The following is a 26,775-nucleotide window of genomic DNA, read 5'->3' as shown; positions in this document are numbered from 1 at the left end:
TTTAGTCTAGAATCATCAAATTATGAGCTTCATACTGAGCAAAAAGCTCTTATCATTCTTTGATCTGTTCACTAGAGTCACTGTGAAACTGTCTTTGATCAAACATGCATGTACAGATAACCTAAACTGTACTAACACATTTCACTTTTTAATGCTCTGACTGATTTTAAAGAAAACTACGTTTCTAAGCAACTTATTGTTTTGTAAAATCATTAAATGAAGGAGTACATTTAGTATTATTTGTAAAAGTTTATACAGAAATAATTTGCTAACTTACCACAAATTTATAGAATATATTCCTGTTACACTGACAACACCACAATCAGAAGTACTTAATGATACAGTTTCTCCCAAAATATGGGTCTTCAACACCAGGATGTAATTAACTTATTACACCATTACAAGATCATGTTTCAAATTAATTACCATCTTTCAATCTGTATCTTTTAGAAAAAGTCCTGTCTTTTTCCTGTAAACAGGACAATTTTTCTATCAAAAGTCCTGTTTTTTAGTGTTAAAGTCCTGTCTTCAGGACTTTTTTGCAGCCTTGCTAGAAGAATCCCAGGATATCCCAGGATAATCCTGGGATTTCCTGAGAACAGGAAAATATTTCTGCACTGGTATGAAACAGATTGGGATTTAATTAGCTTACAGGTTCAGGATGAGCTAGTAATATAGGTTGATGGTTCGGTGTCAGTTGTCAGCATTTTAATTGAGATGTTGCAACATTTGAAGCTCCTGGCAAGGACCTCTCCCAGTTCTTTTCAAATAGGGATACTTGCCCCATTTTAGGAGCAGAGAGCTTAAAATAGAAAAGCATTTACACAACTTTTTCACATGAGCCACTTGACAGATCATCAAACATAGTCCTGTAGCATCATGATAAGGTCCGCTCTTACATTTGTTCAATTTGGGGAATATGGCCTGTTTTAGGGGCTGCTAGAGACCTTTTAACTATTTTTAGCTCGACTATTCATAGAATAGTGAGCTATTGCACTCGCCCATGCGTCGGCGTCCGCGTCGGCGTCCGCGTCCGCGTCCCGATTTTGGTTAAGGTTTTGTATGTAAGCTGGTATCTCAGTAACCACTTGTGGGAATGGATTGAAACTTCACACACTTATTCACTGTGACAAACTGACTTACATTGCACAGGTTCCATAACTCTATTTTGCTTTTTTACAAAATTATGCCCCTTTTTCGACTTAGAAATTTTTGGTTAAGGTTTTGTATGTAAGCTGGTAACTCAGTAACCACTTGTGGGAATGGATTGAAACTTCACACACTTATTCACTGTGATGAACTGATCTACATTGCACAGGTTCCATAACTCTATTTTGCTTATTTACAAAATTATGCCCCTTTTTCGACTTAGAAATTTTTGGTTAAGGTTTTGTATGTAAGCTGGTATCTCAGTACTTACTAATGGGAATGGATTGAAACTTCACATACTTGTTCACTATCATGATCTGACATGCACTAAGCAAGTCCCATAAATCTACTCTCTTTTTTTTCAAAATTATGCCCCTTTTTCGACTTAGCAGTTTTTGGTTAAATTTTTGTATGTAATCTGATATCTCAGTATCCACTAATTGGAATGGATTGAAACTTCACACACTTGTTCACTGTCATGATCTAACATGCACTGTGAAGGTCCCATAACTCTACTTGGCATTTTTACAAAATTATGCCCCTTTGACTTAACAGTTTTTTGTTAAGTTTTTGTATGTAAGCTGGTATCTCAGTATCCACAAATTGGAAAGGATTGAAACTTCACACTTTGCATTTTACAAAATTATGCCCCTTTTTCAACTTTTGTATTCATTCAATTGACAAGGCTGTTGAATAGTCGAGCGTTGCTGTCCTCCGACAGCTCTTGTTTCTCATGAACCACATAATGTATCTTTATCAGACTTGGTCTGTAGCATGATTATTAGGTCAACTCCATATTATTCAAATGGGGATACTTGGCCTGTTTATTTGGGAACTGCTAAAGCTAGAAATAGATAAACCTCGAGACAACTTAATCTCATGAACCGCTTGATGGATTTTTTTAGCTCACCTGTCACATAGTGACAAGGTGAGCTTTTGTGATCACCTTTCGTCCGTCGTCCGTGCCTCCGTCAACAATTTCTTGTCTGCACGATAGTGGTTTCATTATTGATTTTATTTTAACCAAACTTGCATACAACTTGTATCACCATAAGATGTCGGTTCCTTTGTTGAACTGGCCAGATCCCTTAATGGGATCCAGAGTTATGGCCCCTGAAAGGGCCGAAAATAGCTATTTTGACCTTGTCTGCACAATAGCAGCTTTTCATTTATGATTTTATTTTAACCAAACTTGCACACAACTTGTATCACCATAAGATCTTGGTTCCTTTCTTGAACTGGCGAGATTCCATTATAGGTTCCAGAGTTATGGCCCCTGAAAGGACCAGAATTAGCTATTTTGACCTTGTCTGCACGATAGCAGCTTCATTTATTATTTGAATTTAATCAAACTTGCACAAAACTTGTGTCGCCATAAGATCTCGGTTTCTTTCTTCCTTTCTTGAACTGGCCAGATCCCGTAATGGGGTCCAGAGTTATGGCCCCTGAATGGGCCAAAATTACATATTTTGACCTTGTCTGTACAATAGCAGCTTCATTTATGATTTGATTTTAACCAAACTTGCACACAACTTGTATCACCACAAGATCTTGCTTCCTTTCTTGAACTGGCCAGATTCCTTCTTGGGTTCAAGAGTTATGGCCCCTTAAAGGTCCAAAATCGGCTTTTTTGGCTTTTGCAGCCATATAGAGACTTCGTTTATGTTTTTTAGCTCATCTGATTTTTTGAAAAAAAATGATGAGTTATTGTCATCACTTGAGCGATTGTCGGCGTCGGCGTCGGCGTCTGCGTCGGCGTTGCCTGGTTAAGTTTTATGTTTAGGTCAGCTTTTCTCCTAAACTATCAAAGCTATTGCTTTGAAACTTGGAATACTTGTTCACCATCATAAGCTGACCCTGTATAGCAAGAAACATAACTCCATCTTGCTTTTTGCAAGATTTATGGCCCCTTTTGTACTTAGAAAATATCAGATTTCTTGGTTAAGTTTTATGTTTAGGTCAACTTTTCTCCTAAACTATCAAAGCTATTGCTTTGAAACTTGGAATACTTGTTCACCATCATAAGCAGACCCTGTACATCAAGAAACATAACTCCATCTTGCTTTTTGCAAGAATTATTGCCCCTTTTGGACTTAGAAAATCAGTTTTCTTGGTTAAGTTTTATGTTTAGGTCAGCTTTTATCCTAAACTATCAAAGCTATTGCTTTAAAACTTGCAACACTTGTTCACCATCATAAGCTGACCCTGTACAGCAAGAAACATAACTCCATCCTGCTTTTTGCAAGATTTATGGCCCCTTTTGGACTTAGAAAATATCAGATTTCTTGGTTAAGTTTTATGTTTAGGTCAACTTTTTCTCTTAAACTATCAAAGCTATTGCTTTGAAACTTGCAACACTTGTTCACCATCATAAGCTGACCCTGTACAGCAAGCAACATAACTCCATCCTGCTTTTTGCAATAATTATTGCCCCTTTTGGACTTAGAAAATCATTTTCTGAGTATTATGTTTAAGTCAACTTTTCTCATAAACTATCAAAGCTATTGCTTTAAAACTTGCAACAGTTTTTCACCATCATAAGTGGACACTGTACATCAAGAAACATAACTCTATCCTGCTTTTTGCAAAAATGATGGCCCTTTTTAGACTTAGTAAATCATGGGTAGGACAATATTTCTATTATACAAAAAAAAATCAGATGAGCGTCAGCACCCGCAAGGCGGTGCTCTTGTTTTTTTATACAAACTTCCAAAATATCTTCAACAACAATAAATCTTGGATTCCATGACAAATCAGATCCAGTTGTAGAGTTATTTTATATCTGATTACCTCCCTTGATTGTAATCAGAATGGATTTATATCAGTAAGTACTTATAGGACTTATTTGAAATTTCATAATTGTTATTAGTTGGACTGAGACAATCAGGGTAGATAACTATGGACTGATTTTATGTCAAATTACCTCCCTTTATTTCAAATTAAAATGGGTATATCTCCGTAACTAATGAAGATACTGATCTGAAATTTCATTTATGCCAACATATTTATTTGGCAGATCCTTCTTTTGTTCACTTACAATATTTTTTTAATTACTTCCCTTTTATGTTACTATAAATAGCTTGTTTTTAGTAACTTTTTTATTATTGGCCATAGGGAAAAACCGAGACCACTTTTCTGTGGTACAACATGGATGGTACCTCCAATTTTTAGGTGTTATTTGACATATCTATACCTTGTAAGAATGTTTTTCTTCTTTTTGGTTAAATTTCTTCCCTTTGTTGTTCCTGTCCTTTGGATTTAGATATTTTTTCTGAGGACCTTCTTGTCCTCAAGTGCAATGATAACAGGTGAGCGATATATGGCCATCATGGCCCTCTTGTTATAACTTGCGGTCTGTACCATCAGCATATGGTCCTCTCCCAAAGTCGGGGCCTTTGGTTCAAGGGGCCACTAGAGCTAAAAATAGAAACGTCTTTAAATTACTTTTCCTGTTAACAGATTGTCAGGGTCATGTGACTTAAGGCCTTGTGTATTAATTGGGATTTAATTTTGATATACTGAAGCAGCCCTGAACATAGGTTTTCCCCTTTAACTAGTTCACAGTAATTCTAACACTTCAAGTGTGGTCAGGTGATATAAAAAACTCATTTCTATTTACATGTGTGTATTTATATTGATTACAGGGGGCAGTGTCTATCATATTTCGGGGCAAGGATCAAGCTAAGAACGAGGCAGAATATGTAGAGAAGTTTGCCAATCCTTTCCCAGCTGCTGTTCGGGGTAAGTATCTCACCTCTGGTTGTATTCTGCATAGAATGAAGATACTTTTGGCAGACATTTTGCTTCTAAATATTTTTTGTCAGTTTTCTTTAGGTCATAATTTCTATCAAAGCTTAAGACTCGCATAATTTTACTAACATTTGAACTGTGCTATTATGGAATCAGTATTTTTATTTGGACTTGGAAAATTAAAAAGAGTACAAATTCAGCTTGAGGAAGACATACAAGTAGATGCTCTCTGTTAATTTCAGTGTAAAATACAGTTCATGTAAATATTTCTTGCATAACTAGAGTTGAAGGACAAAGTTATCCGAGTAGGAGATAACCATATCTTTTCCTTCTGGGAAAAAACATGCTATTCATGCCCATAACAGACATACAGTTGAACCTGCCTGAGAGGTCACCTCTATTAAGCAGCCACTTGCCTTAAGCAGCCAATCAGCTAACTTCTAAAATTGATTTTCTGTTCTAATTTCAATCTCTCTTAAGCAGCCTTCTGCCTTATTATGCTGCTCCTTTGGCTGGCTGCTTAACACAGGTTTGACTGTATTTTACTGTTACATTATGATGTTATAGTGAACGAGTTCTACGATTCTAAAGTTACAGTTTCTCTGAAAAATTGCAATGATATCAACAGTAGGCAAGGAAAATGATCTAACATGACTGCCAGAGAAAGGCAGGTGTTTTACCATCCCTCAGGACAGGGTGGATAAAACTGGCTGGCACTCGGTTTTCCATTCCACGCTGCCACTCGGGGTATGGGAAAACTCTGTTTTACACAAGCAGTCATGCAAGATGCTTCTGGTCTTTTAACAAGTGAACACAAGATGCAAACTTTTCATGTACGGTTTATCCACAAGCGAAAACGTAAGATAGTATCTGTATTCAGTGTATGCAGAAGAAATCCGTAAAGTTATATGTACTTTTTTATGTTAACACATAATGCTGTGTATTTTCAGGATTTGTTGATGACATTATAGAGCCCAGAACAACAAGAAGACGAATCTGTTTAGACTTAGACGTGTTAGCCAGTAAAAAACGTGAAAATCCATGGAAAAAACATGCTAATATGCCCCTTTAAGTAAAAAATGGTGTGTAATCAATATTATATTAAATGTAGTGATGCAATAGGGCAAATGTTGTACTTTAACTGCCCATGAAAAAAATAGAAGCTTACTAGTTAGAGTCGGCTGATAGTAGTTTCATCGGCAAATGACAGTTTTCTTGTCATCCCGGATGCACCCAGAGGAAATCGGTTTCTGAATGAAACTGATTAGAAAAATGAAAAAAACTGCTCATTGTTCTGCTTGGTAGAAAAATATGAAACTTTAAGGTTATAAATCCACTGGAATGATGTTATTTGTAACACTGCTGAATGTATATTTCGTCAATTTTTGCATATCTGCTTCATCAGATAAGTGTATATTAATGTAAAGTCATTGATCAAAATAAAGGCTTTTAGAATTTTCTTTATTTGTGTACCTGTTGATTACTGACAATACCAGTTGATTACCGCCTAGATATGATTAGTCAGAATCTCAGGGATGTAGGAAGAATTTTTCCTACAGAAAGTCTGGTTGAAATATTTTTAGAAATTCAGGTGAAAGCCTTAGGGTGTTGACTAAAAGCATTGCATACTGGGTATTTTCATATATTCATACTGTTTCTTTATCATTGATCATAAAATGAAAGTTTAGAATATTACTTTAACCGATAACAATTAATGTTGTGGAGCTAAAACCTGCTATCTGCAGTCTTTGTCTATATGTAGATAGCACATTTTTGCAATTAAAGTACATAGAAGTTTTATGTTTTTGCATTTTTGCTTCAAAATGAATATTCAGATTATTATGAAGTTTTGTCCCATGAATGTCTTTTTGGTTATTATTGTGTTTTGTTACCCGTGCAGGTATGTTATTTCCTTAAATGAATTGCCAGTGATATGTGTTCGGCTGTTGTGACACACAAACCTTTATCAAAGTAAACTATGTAACTTGTGAGCAAACTACTGGTATATCTATTGTAGTCACTATATTTTACAGTAACTATGATCTGAATGTTAATTTAAGTTCATTGTATGTATATATGCATGACAAAAAACTGTGTATAGTTTTATAAAATGTTCTGTTAAAGTAAAAAAAAAATGTAAATGATGGTGATATTCTAGATGTTACTCTAATTTTTTTAATACAGTTGACAAGATTTCCAGTCTTATCTTAGTTACAAGAAAACAGACACATACAAACTTACTGAATGACTTGCAGGTCAGCAGTCAAAACTATTTCCTGAGGGCTGATAGTTTTGACTAATGAATGGTTAATTTGTTACACGACATAAAAAATAGATTTTATATTTTATATTTTTTCTCAAGCTGTGATCTTGGTCTAGCAAATCCGATCTGTAGACCAGTCAATAGCACAAACTATTGACCGGCAATTTATATAAGTTGGCATGTAATAATACTACTACGTTATATTCATTCAATCAAATCAGTAAACACTTTTAACAGTAGAACCATTTCAAGAAATCAAACATTGCTTTACAGTATAGATTATTATCTTGCATACATTTGGAGGTTTTAAACTTGCCAATCATCTTTTTCTTCTTCTAATAAAAAGCACTAAAAAAGCTTTTGCCCGACACCTTTTGATCAAAGCAGATGAAGTCATAGATTCATGTACATGTAGACTATCGAAAGAGTTAAATACTAGAATATAGTTATTTCATGGTCTTGTCTGAGTCAATAGTCAGCTACCGGTATTTGCCCTTGCTCCTTCAGACTTTTGATGATATTTTCAGTTGTATGCAAAAAAGCTGTTTCATTACATTTCAACAGAAATAAGTTTCCAAATATTTTTATTTTTACAAAAGTAAACGGTGTTTAATATAGAACATTCACAGCACAAACTACGGACTAGCAATTTACGTAACGAGTCTTGTAGTGACAGTTTCTATTGTACGGCCAGTTCACCTCCCCCATTTCCCCTTTTGTATGGCCAGAATTTTCTTTTATATCGAACAGCTTTTTAGAAATGGTTTTAGTGTCTGTTCAGTTATTCTCTCTATTTTTTGTTTGTGAATACTCATTGCAGATTAGCATTTATTTATGATATGTAGACTTTGTTAAGAATAAAATATTAAACCATGTATTGTTTTTCTGTTTTGTTTTGAGGTCAGTAGGTCACAGATCAAGATCACAGTGACCCAGAACATTTAAAACTGTTTTCAGACAATAACTTCAGAACGCTTGGGCCTAGGATCAGGAAACATAATAGGGAGGTTGGTCATGACCGGCAAATGACCTCTATTGATTTAGAGTTCAAAAGGTCAAAGGTCAGAGTGACCCAGAACATTTAAACCATTTCCGGACAATAACTGGAGAACGCTTGGGCCGAGGATCATTAAACTTTATAGGGAGGTTGATCATGACCAGCAGATGACCTCTATTGATTTTGAGGTCAGTAGGTCAAGCAAGTTCAGCTTTGACATTGGCTTAGGTCTGTGACAAGGCCATAATGTGGGGGTATAATTCGTCACTCCTGTGACAACTCGTTTGTATTTAATGGCTACAATTCTTGCTCTTTTTAATACCGGTAACCTAGATCATCTTACCCTTTTATAACCTAGATCAAAGAGCTTTTCATCCACCTCTATTCAAAGTCTTTGGTGTTTTATTTCAACAGAGCCGAAGCTTGTTATTATAACCAGAATGCATCTGTCTGCTAACACATGATTTTTGGTCTTTATGCCAAGTTGAATGTTATGTCTCTAGAAATTGTTAAAAAGAACTTTCACTGTACCTTCGTATCAAATTAACCTCATGGTTCCTTGCTCTGCCTGCTGAGCTAAGCTTAGCCTAGGAGAACATGATCAGAAGGGGTGTATAAAATTCAAAAAGCACAAGCAAATATGTATAAAAATATTTTAATACATAAAATATCATTGATGGCAGAATGAGAAAAAAATCAAGAACTCATCAATGAGAAATAAATAATACCATTACACTAACAATATAAAAAATTTGATGAATGAACAGGAAGCTTCTACCAAAAAACTTCATATATTCCTTTTTACCTACCTTTATCAGGTTACATTTTCTCAAAAACTTTCATTGGATATTCAAATAAAATCTTTTATTACCAAACATACTTTGTGACTATATCCAGTCAAAATCTTTTATTACCAAACATACTTTGTGACTGCTAACTCCAAGTACTGTTTTTCCCTTTAATAATTCATAAAATCTCAAATGATGTATATCGTAATGCTCTCTGTATGACTAAATGCATCTGAACAAGAACTCCATTATACCAGTGTTGTTAAAAGATATGTCATTGAATATTGAAAACTATAGTAAATTTACTTGAAAACAGGGTTTCAAATCACACTCACAATTTAGGTAAAATGGGTTTATTCTAGCTTTGGAAGTGGGAAAAAACCCAAGTACACGTACCACAAGGCACCTGGGTAGAATTTTCATAGCCATTTGCAAAATGAAAACTGGTGGCTGGAGCTCATCAGAATTGTACCTTATCTCCAGTTGGCCATCTTGAAGACTTCATACTTAAATCTTAAACATGTGGTACATTTGTACTCTGATGTGATTTTATATGCATTTCAGAAAATGGCTATGATGATAAGTAATTAAGGACATGATGAATAATTATTAAAGACTGACAATTTCAAAAACAAGTAAGTCAAGTCATGGACGGAATGTTATTGGTGCCATAAATAAATATTTTACTTGTACATACATACAAGTTCTTGTATTTACATGAAAAATATATCACAATCTATTAAACAACTATTCTTCACCTGCACACAAAGTTACAAAATATCAGGAAAGTTTTACAATAACAGAACCTGCCTTTTTTGTTATGCTAAATTGCATTCTATGTTGTCTCCATAATTCAAAATTGTTAAAGATATAACAGTATTTTAATAGATCAATAAATACAGTCAAACTTTGTTAACTTGAACTAGGCGGGACCAGCAAAATTTGTTCGAGTGATTGGTCCTTTGAGTTATCAAACAAATTACATAATACATGGATTTTTCCGGGACCTGACGAAAAGTACGAATCATCCAAGTTCGAGTTAACGAAGTTTGACAGTAGTGTATTAAACCACTAATTCCAAATTCCTTCTCAGATTATTCATCAGAGAAAGTTTTTAAATATAGAGTCGATCAGCTGTTCTCAAGAAATGTTCAGATCTGTTGTTTAATCACAAGTTAGCTGTGTTAAGTCTTGACAGCAGGCCTGGTTCCACCACTACGGGAACCAGCAGTTGTTGCTGTGGATACAGGTCTCTCTGGGCGCTCTCTTTCCTTCTGGTATTCCATTTCTATTTTTGCTTCAATTTTTTCCCAGTCTATCTCAATCTTAAAGATAAAATGCAGAATTCAAAACTCAATCTTCAGACTTACACAAAAGGCCAGAAGAAAAAAGCCTGTGTTTTCAGGTTTTTTTTTTTCTTATTTTAATTGCATGGAGAAAGTGTCATAAGAATGTGAATACATCTCTAAGTCGATTTTAACACATTTTAAATACCAAATTTCCTAAAATTCACTTCTGACGGCAAGAAAAAATTTTTTTTTCAAAGACGGGGGAAAAAACATTATGGTCAAGGATAAATCTATGCGTCAGTGAAGCGCCGTACTACGTACAATGATTTTGTTAAATCAATGATGTAGATCTATATCAAGAAAGAGGAAATACATAAAAAGTTCTCTATTTACTGCTGTTACTGAATCTGTATTCTTTTTCAGTGTACCCTGAACCTGGATATTTAAACATTTTGTAAATAACATTAACAGACAGGCTGCAGGAAAGAACTGTTTCTAATACGTATAAATAATCTGAAAAATAAGACGGACAGAAAACAAAACTCACTCCCTCCTTGTATTGCAGGAATCGTTTATTTGTTTCCTGTTTTCCATACTGTGTCATATACTTCTGTCTATAACCAAGCACTGTATCTACATGTGTCTTGTGTTTCACTGCCAACTCCAACGCCCTGTAAAATACCCAAACATATGTTACTAAACTTATTCAATATATCACATGACATTATCATCAAATGCTACATGAAGAAGACAAAAAATTGTCATAATTCATACTGCCTGTTTACTGAGACATTCACTTTGTTCATCTGGTTTTCTATAAAATACTAAAAACCTCCTGTGTCAAACAGACAAACATTTTCCTGTCAACATTTGTCATAAGTTCAAAGCATGTGCTATATTGGCAAAATAACTTAAACCCTGACATCAACATTATAACTACAGAGCAACAGGTTGACCATAAAAACAAAACAGAGACTAGAAGATGCTCTTGCAGAAAAGAGTCTCCCACAAAAGCGATAGACTAAGTGTTAATAGGCAAGAAGTCAATGAGGGACAGGAGCCAAAATCAAAGACACTAATGGTTGACTGAAATTTATGCAAAAGGGATCACCTATTTAGCATGTCCAATCATCCTATGAAGTTTCAATGTTCAGGGTCAGGTGGTTCTCAAGTTCTAGATTGAGAACAGTTTTCCATCTTCAGGCCCCTGTGACTTTGACCTTTGATGTAGTGACCCCAAAAACAATAGGGTGGGGGAGACATAATTAAATTTCAACAATAATACCAATAAATTTCTCTAAGAACAAATTGCCTACAACGAAAGTTCTTTAGTTTTTTTGTCAACGTTATAATTTCTAATGTGCATTAACATACCTGTCCCAGTTGTAGAGTTGAATGTTGAGTAAGATAGCTCGGAAAGTAAGTCCTGCCTGTAACAGTATAGCCTCAGCATCTTGTGGATTACCACATAATAATGCCATCTCAGCATTTCTTGCATCCTTTACTGGAATATCCTTGATATTCAGAATAAACTGTACTTTATCTGCCTGAAAAATTTCAAAATATTCTTTAAACAAGACGGCCATGATGAGCCTAGATCACACACCTGAGTTACGCTGCTTGCTTGAACAGTTTTTGTAGATAGTTACGCAAGGAAAATGTCTGTGAATTTATATTAAAATAAATCTTGGCAGGTAATGTGTATGTGTGAGTGTTGGAGGGAGGGCAGAAATGGGGTACGAAGTTATGGGAATAACATATGACAATATCCAAGAAGAAGAAACAGAAAAATTTGTACCATCTTTGCGAAAGGTCGCCCAAGAAACATTGTGTAAAATTGTTTAAAAATTGGGCCTGCTATTTCGGACAAGAACATATTTAAAGTTTCCAATATATACATATAGGAAAAAAATGACAACTCCTTCTGGCGGCCATATTTTATGACAACTCAAATAATATGAACAATCTTGTTTTATGACAACTCAAAGTAATTTTAACAATCTTGGTAGAAGGTTACATAAGGACCATTTTGTGAAATTATTTCAAAATCGGATGTGGTTTATGACGAGATGACGTTTGAAGATTTTTCGAATTTTAACTCTGGTGGCAACCAAGCAAGACCATTTTGAACAACTGAGGTAGAGGACCACCCAAGCCAAGTTTCATCAAAATCTATTCTATGTTTTGGAAATGTTGTTGAAAGAAATTGTTGACAACTGATCGACAGACGACGGACACAGCGTGATCACAATAACTCACCATAAATTCATGCTCAGGTGAGCTGTAAATATAATCAGGGTATAAACTGTTTTTATAAACAGTATTGGACAAATATCATCTAATAAACTTCTACTACTTATTCATACACTTCGAGTTTGATTAGCAAGTTGAGGCAGTTTTTCTTTTAAAAACACTGAAGGATGGCAATTTAATCAAAATTTCTGAACAAGACTGTCCAAAAAGTGTAGGTTTTAATCTTGAACTGCACCTTCTCCTAAGATGTTTTTCCAGAAAGTTTACTGGAATAATAATATCTAAGCTTTCTCCACAATCAAGCTTAAAGATACCATGGAACATTACCTCTTGTATGGCTGCATATGCTATTTCAGCTGTGTTCAACTCTTTTGCATATGCTGACATGGCTGCTAAACACGCCCACAGTGTCTCATCCTGCAGAAGAAAAAATCTACATTAATATTTTCATGTAAGTTATACTAATGCCCAGAAAGCCAGAATCAAATGTGTCCTTTGAATGCACTTTATGAATTGGTAAGAAGCAGATGTACAGCATGCTTGTGCAATTATCAACTGGACCCAGTTTATAGTAACTTGCCATGACACATACAATATGGCAACTTGTGAGTACATGTGTACTGTACTGTTTCCACTCAAAGTGAAGTATTTAGCAACTACTGGAAACTGCTGCCTACTTAGAAACTTTCAGTCACAGACTTGCACTGCCCTAAAACTTAACTCTTGCACAGTGGTACGGCTTCTTCAATTGCAAGAAGTTAAGAATGTATGAACAAAAGTACACTAATGTTAAGCCACAGAAACTATATATGTAATGCTCGCTTTAATGCGCTTACCTTGACAAACCTAGACAACCTGACAGCATCGTCCCATCGTCCTGACTGGATGTAACTGTGTAGTATGGCTGGGTAGGGAGAGATAGATGTACTGACGAGAGAACCTTCCGCACGTCTGATCACTATATGATTACCCACAAACTGTAGTAACTGTGGGTTCTTTCCAAACTCACTGAAACAATATATTACATGATAAAACCTTTCCTAGATAATCAGCTGAAACCTTTCTTAATATCCACTCAAAGCTAAAAATAATTATACATGTATTTAACTCGAAAGCAATGTTTTGGTAAAGCAAACTTGTTTCTCAGTGTTACATGGGCTCATTTCATTTTTTTTCAACACAATTTAGATTATGTAATGGTGGCCCATTAAACCAAAGTATGTCAAGATTCTGTATTAGTACTAATTTGTTCTCCCATAAAAAAGCTGAAAACTTATCTAATAATTTCTCAATGCAAGACTGAGGTCAAGAATGAATGACATTCCATGTATATCCTTCAGTCAAAGTGTCACCAAGATCATTACCTCTTTTGGAGAAGGAACATGCAAAATCTTGATTGGTATTCCTGATTCCTATCTACACAGTTAACAAAGCTGCTTCATGTAGCCCTAGAAAGTCAGTAAGTGCTCAGCTTGTCTGTTATATTTTATGGCTGAAAGTGCCCCTATGAAATCTGTACATACACCAAACTAAAGGAGCTGCAATATCATACCTGGCTTCCTTTTCAAAGATAGTTCTTGGCAGCAGATCTCTGTCTACATACACAGCACTAGGATAGTACCAGACTGTGAATTTACCATCAGCAAGAGCAGCTAACATATTGGTGGCATCATTCCAGGCCAGTGACATTATCATAGTACCTGAAAATTATATTTAGAGGGAACATTACAAGAAGCTGTTGTATAGCCAGTAAATGAATGGATCATGTGGATAAAAAGTTTAAAGTATATAAAAATCAATAGGTTTACTTTGAATTAAAGAGACTTTAAAGTAAGCTTAAAATTGCAGCCATTAATTACATGGGACTTCAGTTAGCAAAAAAAAAGTACAACAAGAGCACCGCCTTGCGGGTGCTGACGCTCATCTGATTTTTTTTTTGTGTAATAGAAATATTGTCCTACCCATGATTTTCTAAGTCTAAAAAGGGCCATCATTCTTGCAAAAAGCAGGATAGAGTTATGTTTCTTGATGTTCAGTGTCCACTTATGATGGTGAAAAACTGTTGCAAGTTTTAAGGCAATAGCTTTGATAGTTTATGAGAAAAGTTGACTTAAACATAATACTCAACCAAGAAAATGATTTTCTAAGTCCAAAAGGGGCAATAATTATTGCAAAAAGCAGGATGGAGTTATGTTGCTTGCTGTACAGGGTCAGCTTATGATGGTGAACAAGTGTTGCAAGTTTCAAAGCAATAGCTTTGATAGTTTAAGAGAAAAAGTTGACCTAAACATAAAACTTAACCAAGAAATCTGATATTTTATAAGTCCAAAAGGGGCCATAAATCTTGCAAAAATCAGGATGGAGTCATGTTTCTTGCTGTACAGGGTCAACTTATGATGGTGAACAAGTGTTGCAAGTTTTAAAGCAATAGCTTTGACAGTTTAGGAGAAAAGCTGACCTAAACATAAAACTTAACCAAGAAAACTGATTTTCTAAGTCCAAAAGGGGCAATAATTCTTGCAAAAAGCAAGATGGAGTTATGTTTCTTGATGTACAGGGTCTGCTTATGATGGTGAACAATTATTCCAAGTTTCAAAGCAATAGCTTTGATAGTTTAGGAGAAAAGTTGACCTAAACATAAAACTTAACCAAGAAATCTGATATTTTCTAAGTACAAAAGGGGCCATAAATCTTGCAAAAATCAAGATGGAGTTATGTTTCTTGCTATACAGGGTCAGCTTATGATGGTGAACAAGTATTCCAAGTTTCAAAGCAATAGCTTTGATAGTTTAGGAGAAAAGCTGACCTAAACATAAAACTTAACCAGGCAACGCCGACGCAGACGCCGACCCCGACGCCGACAACCGCTCAAGTGATGACAATAACTCATCATTTTTTTTCAAAAAATCAGATGAGCTAAAAAGGGTAGGTACATGTAGTTATTTAAGGGTAATAAACCGAAGTTATGATGTAATGTCCTGTATCTTGCGGAAAACTTTTTAGAATATCTCTTCATTATTCAGGTTCTAATACCAAGTTCCAGTGACAATGAATGAAAGGTTTGAAGAAGATATACACTGTGACATACCTAGTTTCACTGTTTTCCTGTCTGTACCAAACACTCTGACAGAAGTAAGGTATAAGTCTCTGTTTTTATCTATGATGGCTAGACGTCTCTCTGCACCTGGACCACACTGGTCTAATGCTATTTCCATTACTTCCAACTGTAAAAGATTATAGTCACTTCCGTTTATTTATGTTCAAGTTTAGCATCTTTTTCAACAATTTTCCAGTCATACAAGCAATGGTGTCTACTTGAAGAAGTGAGCACATGTCCAACTTTATTGTGCTGCCTCAAAGGAATAGCAGGCTGTAGACATGTGACATAATACCCAACCCAGACACATTATATGGACACCAGGCAGACCAGCCCAAGAACTATCCTCTTTATATGAAGCACCAAATGAGGAAGCTACCAGAACCATTTCTCACATCTTTTGTAAGGCATGGCAATGAGTGAACCCACAAACTCCTGCACTCCAAGAGGGTGCTCTACTTCTAGGCTACCAAGGCCTTTATTGTCTTTCATATCTGCAATCAATTACCACTCTTTTGCAACAAATATATAGATAGGTGTAACTGCCATTCTTTAAAAATACCTCATGAGAAATGTTAAAGATAAAATTCTTACTAAACATATAGCTGGCCAGAGCTTCGTATACAGTATTTATTGTGAGGACATTCAACTCTCATAATACAAAATTTTGTGTTTAAAAAAAAAACCAAAAAAAAACCAGTATATCCATCTCAAAGTCTGATATATGCTGTGTTTTAAATACTGTCCTCAATTTTGTACAACTAATGGTTACATTTCTTTTCACTATAGCTCTCATTATCTGAAGAAAAATTTCAAGTGAATCAATAAGTTTACCTTATGTGTGATAGGCTTTCCATCACCAAGTGGTTTACCACTGAGAGCATCAAACACATATACAACTGAAATATAATTTTTATGAAATTATTCCATGGCAAGGCAAGGAATATACATCTATAATCTTTTTTTTAATGTTTAAAAGGTATTCCGAAAATAAAGTGTAATGTGATAGTGCAAGACCTTTTTTGTTTGTTCGTTTGATGAGGTTTAAACATAAGCTTTTTCCCAACAGTATTTCAGTTATGAAGCAGTAGTCAGTTAATCTTACTACTGTGCCTGAATTCTGTATGAATGCTTGTGCTATCCAAGTAACTGACAACTTTCCTTACATCCAGAGCTACAGCAATTTCACAAACAGTGATTATTGCACTGACATCACACTGTACATTTCAATTTTAGATATATCATTTAAACAGTAATTACCTTTTTCGTCAGCTTTATCTCTGATTGCTACAGTGTCATTACTGATAGAGACAGTCTGTGAGTTGAGGATATCTGCTCGGAGACCAGGATACTTGGGTGAACACGCTAACCTTCCGTCATATGTATATACATAAACTCCAGCTACATCAATGAGGAGGAAATGTCTGTAAAATATAATCACATTTTGTAAAATTTTGTGATAAAATTAGTGTATTTACATAAAAATTATTACCACGTAAGATAGAATATATAACCTTAAGGCTCAAACACCATTGCAGTATGTTAAAAAAACAAAACAAAAGAAAAAACACACACACAACACACCTTTTGCCAAGGTGCACATATTTACTTAAAACTAACTTATATGTTTGCTCTCTTGTCCTTGACAATGGTGAAAGTCAGTCCGTAAACAACTGCTGCATAGTATCACTCTTAGTTTTGGTAAATTTCACATTGAATTCCCCCTCCATTTCAAACCAAATACCATTCTATAAATAATCACAAGCAGTTACTTCCTTTTAAATACTAGAGCTGCTTTTGAGAAAAGCACATGTCTACAACAACTGCCTTATAATCTGTTTAGTAAGTCTTTCTTTATATACTGTTTTTTTTCACAGAAAATATACCTTTGATAGTTTTGGAATAAGTTTTGGAGTAAGCGGCCTATCGGTAATTCAAGGGCCATAATTCCGAAGTGCCTGAGCCGATTTGGCTAGTTATCGATCTTGGCCGAGGGCTTCTTGGCAAACACATTTTGTTTAAGTTTGGTGAAGATCGGATGACAAATGTTCGACTAAGTGCAGACAAGATTTGTGACAGACTGACACATACACAGACATAATTAATGTGTGGGAGACATAACTAATACCACTAGAATTTCTAACAATCCCTATTCTAATTCGTTTTCATTTTACTATGTAAGGGAGTAACAGGTGCAGTGGCTAGCAATTTGGACTTTAGCGCTGGTGATCCAAGTTCCATTCCTGATCACGGCTGATGTCCTCACTAGTTATACAGTGCAGGATTATTATTGTAACTGGTAAGGTATCAAGCAGTATCAGCCTAAACTGATGTAGGGGAGGTAACTATGACATCTCCTATCGGCTCCATTGGAAATTAGTTCCAAATGGGGACTTCCCTTGACTACCCATGATAAACGAGAAACCTTTACTTTTACACTGAAGGAAACTTACTTTTCTGCTTGCATTATAAGGGACACATTGCCTTCCTTGAGATCAAAGATCATTGGTGTATTGAAGTTCTTTGTACTAAAATACATAAATCAAACAAATGTTATTACATGGTCTTCAAAGCCACCAATCTATCTAGCAGTATCTAACAAGCCTAGGTACACTAACAACCTGAGTAATGTGATAATATAAAGACACTGAAGAATATATAGCTTTATCCAGTCCAACACAGAAACAAGTTGATACAGATGTCTGGAAAAGCAAGCAGATTTTTAAATAATGAAGTGTGTGTAACTTTATACTTGAAATACCATAAATTTGAACAAGTAGGATTTTCATTTTTCACAATACATGTATATCAAATATCGAGATTTTTTTCTGTATTTCAGGAAAACTAAATTTGAGAGCTTTCACAGTTGTATCAATCAACAAAATGGGTGTCAAACAATTTACTGAATTTCCCACTTATAATCATCTTGAAAATTAAAGTCCTTAAAAGTTTTGATAAAAACCACAGAATTTAATGCCAACAAAATAAGATTTGACAGTAACTTTAATGAGGTTTGGCACATCACTGTATTTCATTATGTCTGGAAAAGCAAGCAGATTTTTAAATAATGAAGTGTGTGTAACTTTATACTTGAAATACCATAAATTTGAACAAGTAGGATTTTCATTTTTCACAATACATGTATATCAAATATCGAGATTTTTTTCTGTATTTCAGGAAAACTAAATTTGAGAGCTTTCACAGTTGTATCAATCAACAAAATGGGTGTCAAACAATTTACTGAATTTCCCACTTATAATCATCTTGAAAATTAAAGTCCTTAAAAGTTTTGATAAAAACCACAGAATTTAATGCCAACAAAATAAGATTTGACAGTAACTTTAATGAGGTTTGGCACATCACTGTATTTCATTATATAGAACTGGTTTCCCTGATCATATAAACTGTTGTAGAAAGCTGGGAACCAAAGGGCACGAATTTGATGATAAGCGTTTCAGCGATCCAGACTGTCAAGGTTGGTTATTACAGGTATGTTTATTTTTAGAAACGGTTAAAAATCGTTCTGTTTTTTGTTGTTTAGACAAAAATAGAAGTTCAGTTGTTGCAGAAAATAGAAATATGTTAAGTTTACGTCCATTTTTTACACAAGTAGCATGTAATTACCCACTTAGGGGCACGAATATATGGTAACACGGCATATATCATCAAACAATAAAAGCAGCTCTTTGGTGATATTTTTCATTCATAAAATGATTATGATTCCAAATATACTCAAATGTTTCTGAGTTTTTCTTCAAGAAAATGATCTGAACATTGTCATTTACAACAGCTGACTGTTAGTCAGGTACAATGTCTGAAGGCACAGGTATACCCCTAAAATTGTACTCAAGGGATGAACAGTCATGTGGATTAGTAATCATGTATAAAACTAAGTACTGTCTATTTCAGATTAAAAGTTGATATTAAATTTTACCAGTATTCAGCCAGGCAAATTACTTTATTTGGTGTAGAAAGTATTCTAAATAATGCTGAATTTTTAAATGAACAAAATAATAGGAATAGAAACTTGTGCTAGCATACCCTACTGTAAAGCAAGTTTCTGTGTGTTTTTTTTTCCCCTCAAATTTTACCATTTCCTTGCTCTAAGCCCTTTCAAAAATTCTAGCAAAAATGTAACAGAACAATAACAAAGTAATCAAAAGTAAAGAACCATTTACCAAAATCTAGCTTCACTTGCTTCTCCACTATTTGAATATTTTAACATACAGAAAATAGTTAACCATCAATTTGACACATCACTGTAAAACATCTAAATGCAATTTTACAAAACAGTAGGATAAGACCTGCACATACAATGAAGTGAAACAAAATGAAATTCAACTACTGTAAAGACAATTTTGTCACAATAAATCTGATACTTTCATATTTGCACCAAACTGTTATTTTGGGTTTAATGCCATTTTTGACACTATTTCAGTAAAGTAATGGCAGCCAGTTAACCTGACCATTGTAAATGAATCATGTACTAGTACAGTGACCTATTTTTCTACATGTGAATGACAATTTATACAAAAATACAAACCTGTAAATATAGCACTGAGATGACGTGGCTACAACAAGGTAATTAAATGCTAGCGATGCTTTAATGACACGATCTCTGAAGTCAAGTTTGTCGTATGTCTCGTTTAAGACGTTCCGGACAACTATCTTTTTGCTTTCTGTAACTGTTGCCTCAAAATTATTCCACTCTAACCTCCTGCAAAAAGGGTAAAAGCTCAGCTTTAAAACAACTTTGAAGATTAAAGGAGTTCATCACAATAATTTGTGCGCAGCTCAATCGCGCAGCAAGCGATAACCACTGTAAAGTTCAGGATTCTCCTCCGAAAGTACACAGTTGTCCGATATGCAGCGCACTCGCGCAAAAAACATCGTATGTACTGACAATATAGGTCGTGCATCTATATTTTACCTTTAAAAGTGATGGTGTTTTATTGGAGGAGTAGTCGTAGGAAGTGCTCGAATCGAATACATTGTGGGCAGCCAATTTGAAAGTAAACCATTTCGTCCAGTAATGATGCAGCCGACTCCAAGTCAAATAAAATTCCAGAAAATCTTAACGTAGATCTATCTCCTTCAAGTTCAAATGTGACTTCCTAAAAATGTTGTTATACTTTTGTGCCCCATCCCGCATTTCACGTAGTAAGACCAGAGTTATGGCCCTTGACCGTCAAATTGTACATAAAGGTTCTAAACATTTGTGTCGCATGTACCTCAAAAGTATATGCGCCAAGAGTCATGAAACCACACAAGAATTAAATTCAGCATGCGAAGTTGTGCACCAATGATTTTATTTGAGGTTTCACTCAGTAAAAACAGATTTATGTCCCTTGACGTGGTCAAATATATACGTAAATGGCATGTGTAGAACGTATCTCAAAAAGTATTTGACCTAGAGGCATGCAACCTTAAAGGAGCATCATTCCGATTATTCCGCATGTGAGTAAGAAAATTGGTTAAGAAACTGGTAATGACATTGTGCAATTTGTTTTGTAAGAAAAAAATGTTCATACTTTGTAGGTGGGTGGGGTAATGAAAAAATACTTTTGTGGGTGGAGTAAATATTTTTTAATTTCTCTTGAAAACAAGCACGGGTTGATATTATTTTTTTGGTTTAGATTTTTTCGTCTTAGTTCTAACTTACTTAATATAAAATTTGGTAAAATTCTGTCCGCTAGATTTTTCATATCATTTGGAAATACTTCCTGTTTTTCTCAGTTTCAGATACTTTCGACATCCGTCAAGAGTAATTTTTCTGAGTTAATATATCTATATGTTGACATTTTATGCATAGTTATAGTAGTTTCATTAATTGTAATGCATAAACAGTAACATCAGAGTGAAACTTTGAATAAATAGTTGTTTGCAGTAGTTTTATTATATCATGTATGTATTGTTTCTTCAGACAAAAATACCGATTTGGTGTTCTTAATAAATTTTAAATATTGAAAAAAGAAGCACGGGTACCTATCATTTTTATTTTTCATTTTAACTTGTCATACATCAATCTATAAATATGCAAAGTTACAAAAAATTCTGTCAGCTAGAAATAATTGTGAAAAACATCTTTAAATGTCTTGAAATATGAGCCGTGCCATGAGAAAACCAACATAGTGGGTATGCGACCAGCAAGGATCCAGACCAGCCTGCGCATCTGCGCAGTCTGGTCAGGATCCATGCTGTTCGCTAACGGTTTCTCTAATTGTAATAGGCTTTGAAAGCGAACAGCATGGATCCTGACCAGACTGCGCGGATGCGCAGGCTGGTCTGGATCCTTGCTGGTCGCATACCCACTATGTTGGTTTTCTCATGGCGCGGCTCATATGTATAACTGGAGTCTAATTTAAAACAAGAAACACTACTGAATTTACTACGGCAAAGAACTTCATGGCAATTTAATGTTCACTAACAGACAAAGAACGTACAGGCCACAGCAAATATCACCTAATTTAATTAAACAATATTTTAATACTGATATTTGGAAAAGCACATGAAAAACTGACATGCATAACGTTTGATAAAGACAAAAAGACAAGTGAGTCAAACCACAGAAAGTGATAATATTCGAATTAATCATTCATGACAGATGGGAATAGTTTTACAAATAAATGTCATCAACTAAGATTCTTTTTTAAACTTCCTTACTCTTTAGTCAAACATTATTGAATATAACATACTAGGAGTCTCAACTTCTTAAGAAATTTAAATACATGTAAGGCTGCTATTAACCACCAATCAAATGTGACATGGATATATTTTCATACCTTTCAAGTATATGACCAATTAGAACTTGACCATTCCCACAAGCTCCAGCCACTTGTGTACCATCGCTTGACCAACTCAATTTGAACACACTACCAGTGTTGGGTTTCTCTAAGGCATATGACCACTGAAATATGTTTGGAAACATTTAAAACTTTACACTTGAGTTACTGAATATTCACATCTAAAATTACACGATATGATTACCTTCAATAACCAGTCATATTGAATGTGTAGATGTACAGGTTAAAAGTTCTGAAAGGTTAAAAGTCTTGAAATGTTATACAAACAACTGTGAATTTACAAAAAGGAAAATGTTTGCAATCATTGAAAGTAATGATGTTTTATCATAATGCATCACAAGAGAAGAGTTACTGATGGTACTATTTGTTTAGTTCTTTAAAAACATGTTTGATGCTTTTACATAACTTAAGAATGAAAAATTACATTTAAAGTTAGATGCTATCATTTTCTTCATATTTTGAATTTTCCTATAAAAAAAAGGCTTGGTGTCATTTTTATAATGGCATACATAATTAAATCAACAATTTCCAAACCAATAAGCACACATACCCCAGTTTTATCACAGAGTCTGAGTGTATTAAATGAGCCCACTGCAAAGAGTTCACCATCTGGAGTCCATGCCACTGAGGTGATAGGGTAGTCATGTACTGAACTACTGTACATCAGTCTGCTATACGTGTCCCATACCTGCAATATATCACAATAAACAACTTAACTTGTTGGCAATTCTTTAAATAATGCAACAGTCATGTTTCTAATTGTTTAATACATTCACTCAAAGTACCAACACCATCTATAAGAGAAAGCTTCTCCCTGTAGAAGTGCATACAACATGTATATGACAATAATAAAAACACCAAATGCAATTATTTCAATAAATCTTAGGTTTTTTATAGCAAATTACCAATGCAAGATTCATGTTTAAAGCATGAAAATTCAAAATCTATCAATAACAGAAAGCACTTAAAGGCCAAATGAAAATATGTCAGATTCCATCATATTTTTTGTCTAAGATTAGTTAATTCTGCCAGTCAACTAATGTTTGTCAAAAGATATTTGACTTTACTGGCATTACAGGGTAGTTTGCCTGATACATATGTAAATCATAAAACTTTTGCCTTTAGTTTTATACTGTATACATGCAACAGACTGGTTACTGTGAGTCAAAAAGTTTCTCCATCTAAAAACAAAATTAACAATGTTATTTATTGGGTACAAGTCTCTGTGTTGGCTGACACCATACCATGGTGCATACTTACATACAAGTAAAAATAGCAGACTGGTTTACCTTATATCTGCAATCCTCTCCTCCTGACAGAATGAGGTTATTTACTGGGTTCCAGTCTACCTGTAAGATGACACCTTCATGTGCCTTCCACATTGTAGGTTTAGCATTTGCTTGAAGAGATTTTATTACAAGCTGCCGACCATTTGTAAACAACACTTGGTCAGAATCTGGACCCCAAGCCACTCCATATACTGAAGTACCTGGAATAAAACAAATTACATACATATATCAAATTTGCATACATATATCTTTACTTCCTGCAAATTAAAATGAAAATTTTACGACTTGAAAGGTTTAAATGAGAGAAAATAATGCACAGTGGTTATCTTTTGGAACAATCTATAAAATATTTTGGTAATCTGTTTGATTTTACTGCGTTTACAGCCCTTTTCAAGTCCAATATCTTCATCTACTAAATGAATGGGTTTCGAATATCATTATGCTAAGTCGTATTAAATTACTATATTGTTTTCATGATGGGGCACATAACAACATGATATTAGCATGTCCCAAGAAAAAAACTTGGGAACAATGTCATTTGACAGTTTATGTGAAGTACATTGTAATGAATCATTAATCATACAAGAAAAAAAGGCTTACTGTTCTGTGTGAGTGTTGATCGTAGCATGCCACTTCTTGACCATACTTTCACCTGGCCATCTTCTCCAGCGGTCAGTAAGGCTGAACCATCATAGCTCCACCGTCCTGATAACACAGCCCCTTTATGTGCTTCCACACTCTTCTCAACTCGTCCTGTTTTACTGATCAGATGAAACTTTCCTGAAATGTTTAACCGCACTTGTACAAAAAGATATAAACATTTTTTAATATCTATTTTCAAAATAAATTTTTAACCTTTGCTGAAAAAAAAAGCTTTTTAAATACATTCGGTCTGCAAAATTTCTTAACAAGACTCATCAAAGACATACTTAATATTTGGTTATAAACACAAGATAAATATTTAGAACAGGAACATTTTCATTTTCTCTAATATCTAATGCAAGTGGCATTTCAAGGCTTGAGAGCAATACTGTCGTATAAGTCCATTTTTTAAATTTTATCTAAAATTTCGGTAAGAGTTAGGACAGTACTGTCTTGCATTCAACCCTCAATTTTGAATTTACTCGTTTGCAATCCTCGAGTACTGTGAAGGGTCTTTGCTAGTGGGAAATTCATTAAGAAAATTCTCCCTAGATTAGTAGTTGCAGGGGGAAATACTCTTCCCCTGAACTTTAAACCTGAAGTGTAAGTAAGCTGATAATTCATCTGATATTAAATAATTTATCCATCTGTGACTCTTAATTTTGTCAGGTCAGCATGATTTAATAATATATATTCTTGCTGTAATTACTTTAACCATAAAACATCATTAAATACATTTGTATTACCATCTGTAGATGTGAGACAGAATAAATCTGACCCCGTTTTCTTCCCTCCTCCTGTGGCTGCCTTAGGAAACCAGTGCATATCTGTGGGAAAAACGTCCTCTGGTAGTTTGACTAGTGAAGTTGTTTCATTATTTACGAGGTTCCACTTCAGAATAAGATGATCATCAGCACCAGAAAACAGTTCCTCCGGAGTTGTCCATCCTACACAGCTTACAAGTTCCGCATGTAAGATTTGTTAAGGAATTTACAAAGACATTTCGGTACTAGTAAAGAAAGCAATATAAAATGCTGCCAAACATGTTCAGGGTTAAAGGCAATTTAAGTAATTACCAACAAATATCATAGATTTTTTTTTTAATTCAGGAGATTGTACTGGTTCCTAGGTATGATCAGTACTTTGAAACTTCCTGGTGACCATAGGTTACCAAAGACATAGTGTGGTAACAAATAGAGAGCTTTGCGCAGAGGTGCTGTTTTTGGGCTATATATGCTGGTTCCAGTATTTAAACTTACTGGGGAAAATGTATTGCAGATCTCAGATTGAGGGTGGGGGGAGGGCGGGCGGCAGAATGAAGGAAATACTATGATGCACCATTACTAGCAGCTGTGGATGGGTACTCAAGGGTTTGGGGGTGACATTTGTACACTGTTGTAAATAATTAACAGCACTGATATTTTGTTGTGTAAGACTACTGGTATGCAGTGCATTCATGGTGCTACGAATCGCAATTTAATGAAATACCGGTATAGTACGAAAAGGTGTTGTGGTCCCAGCTGCTTTCCTTCTTATTTTACTATATGTTACAAAGTCGCAGTTTTACAAAATTGCGCTCCTAAGAATGTATTGTTATGCCCTTACAGCCTGTTTTCAACTTTTCGGAGTTGCAATTTTACGAATAGCTGTACCGGCTAAGTTATCACACCTTTCATTTTTAATGTGTCAAGTTCGGTGCTATGATGAACGGTCGTCACGGTGAAGCGTGAAAAACACTTTAGAGTGAAAAGTGTCACTGTCTATTAGCTGGGTGTAAGCAGTAATTAAAGTGTGAAAACTTACAAATTAAATGCGAAACACATACGCTGTACACTCTGAAACAAGTTACTTGACATTAGAGTGATTACCTTTTCTCATATAAACATCGGATGGCACACCAGACACATGTGCTTCGATACCTATACAACACTGCATACAGAAGATAAGAATAAATATTAAAGACCTGATCATCTGTTAACTGTCGTTTTGTTAATCCGAATATTTCCATGTATGGCCTAAAAACAAAATGTGCACCCCTGCACAATATTTTTTATACCCCCAAAATGAATTCAAATTACAATTTATTTATCCTTTGCTGAACATCACTGATTACTCATTGCATAAGACAGGATTCATTACATCAAAATCACGAGTTCACTGATGTCGAAATATATGAGAGCGATTGAAATAACGTTGTTTACAGAGTTGTCAGGTGGGTGGGGTAACTGTCATGTTGAAGAAAAACACTGAAAAAATGCTAAATGCAAAGGATATGTTTAGGTTCCTTCTGTAAATTAGTTTTGAGCCTCATGGCTCTCTGTAATCCGTATCAAGCAGAATTGAAAATCGCCTTATAATATGTCCAGTTTTTAGTTTTCTGCGAAATACTGCCTTTTTGAAACAGAGCAGACAGCTACGATTGGAATTTGTGAAATGCGCATGATCGGAAATGTCT

The 26,775-nt window shown here is 34.8% G+C and overlaps 2 protein-coding genes across 3 annotated transcripts in view; one reads left to right on the top strand and one right to left on the bottom strand.

The window, feature by feature from the left end:
• LOC123554473 (propionyl-CoA carboxylase beta chain, mitochondrial-like) overlaps nt 1-8,037 on the top strand; it is a 59,776-nt gene extending 51,739 nt beyond the window's left edge. The window contains exons 15-16 of the mRNA XM_045344655.2: nt 4,794-4,890; nt 5,850-8,037. Of these exons, the coding sequence (XP_045200590.1) occupies nt 4,794-4,890; nt 5,850-5,971 (219 nt within the window). The 3' untranslated portion in view covers nt 5,972-8,037. The remainder of the gene's footprint in view (nt 1-4,793; nt 4,891-5,849) is intronic.
• Nucleotides 8,038-8,798: 761 nt separating this feature from the next.
• LOC123554475 (intraflagellar transport protein 80 homolog) lies at nt 8,799-26,755 on the bottom strand. 2 transcript variants are annotated; one of them, XM_053548059.1, is made up of 18 exons: nt 26,597-26,755; nt 25,067-25,293; nt 24,279-24,458; nt 23,679-23,878; nt 22,940-23,077; nt 22,369-22,493; nt 20,130-20,303; nt 19,765-19,791; nt 18,040-18,114; nt 16,847-17,010; nt 16,421-16,485; nt 15,578-15,713; nt 14,042-14,189; nt 13,326-13,497; nt 12,817-12,906; nt 11,611-11,783; nt 10,784-10,907; nt 8,799-10,272 (listed from the first exon to the last, which is right to left on the bottom strand). In XM_053548059.1, the coding sequence occupies exons 1-18, from the start codon at nt 26,629-26,631 to the stop codon at nt 10,132-10,134; spliced, it is 2,394 nt and encodes a 797-aa protein (XP_053404034.1). In that variant the 5' UTR covers nt 26,632-26,755; the 3' UTR covers nt 8,799-10,131. The 2 variants fall into 2 exon arrangements, with proteins under 2 accessions (XP_053404034.1, XP_053404035.1); XM_053548060.1 differs by lacking the exon at nt 19,765-19,791.
• Nucleotides 26,756-26,775: the final 20 nt, after the last annotated feature.

The sequence above is a fragment of the Mercenaria mercenaria genome, chromosome 7 (genome assembly GCF_021730395.1).
Source record: "Mercenaria mercenaria strain notata chromosome 7, MADL_Memer_1, whole genome shotgun sequence".
In the NCBI taxonomy this organism is placed as follows: Eukaryota; Metazoa; Mollusca; class Bivalvia; order Venerida; family Veneridae; genus Mercenaria; species Mercenaria mercenaria.
Note: the sequence above shows the minus strand (reverse complement) of the source record. Positions and strands in the feature narration are given on the sequence as shown.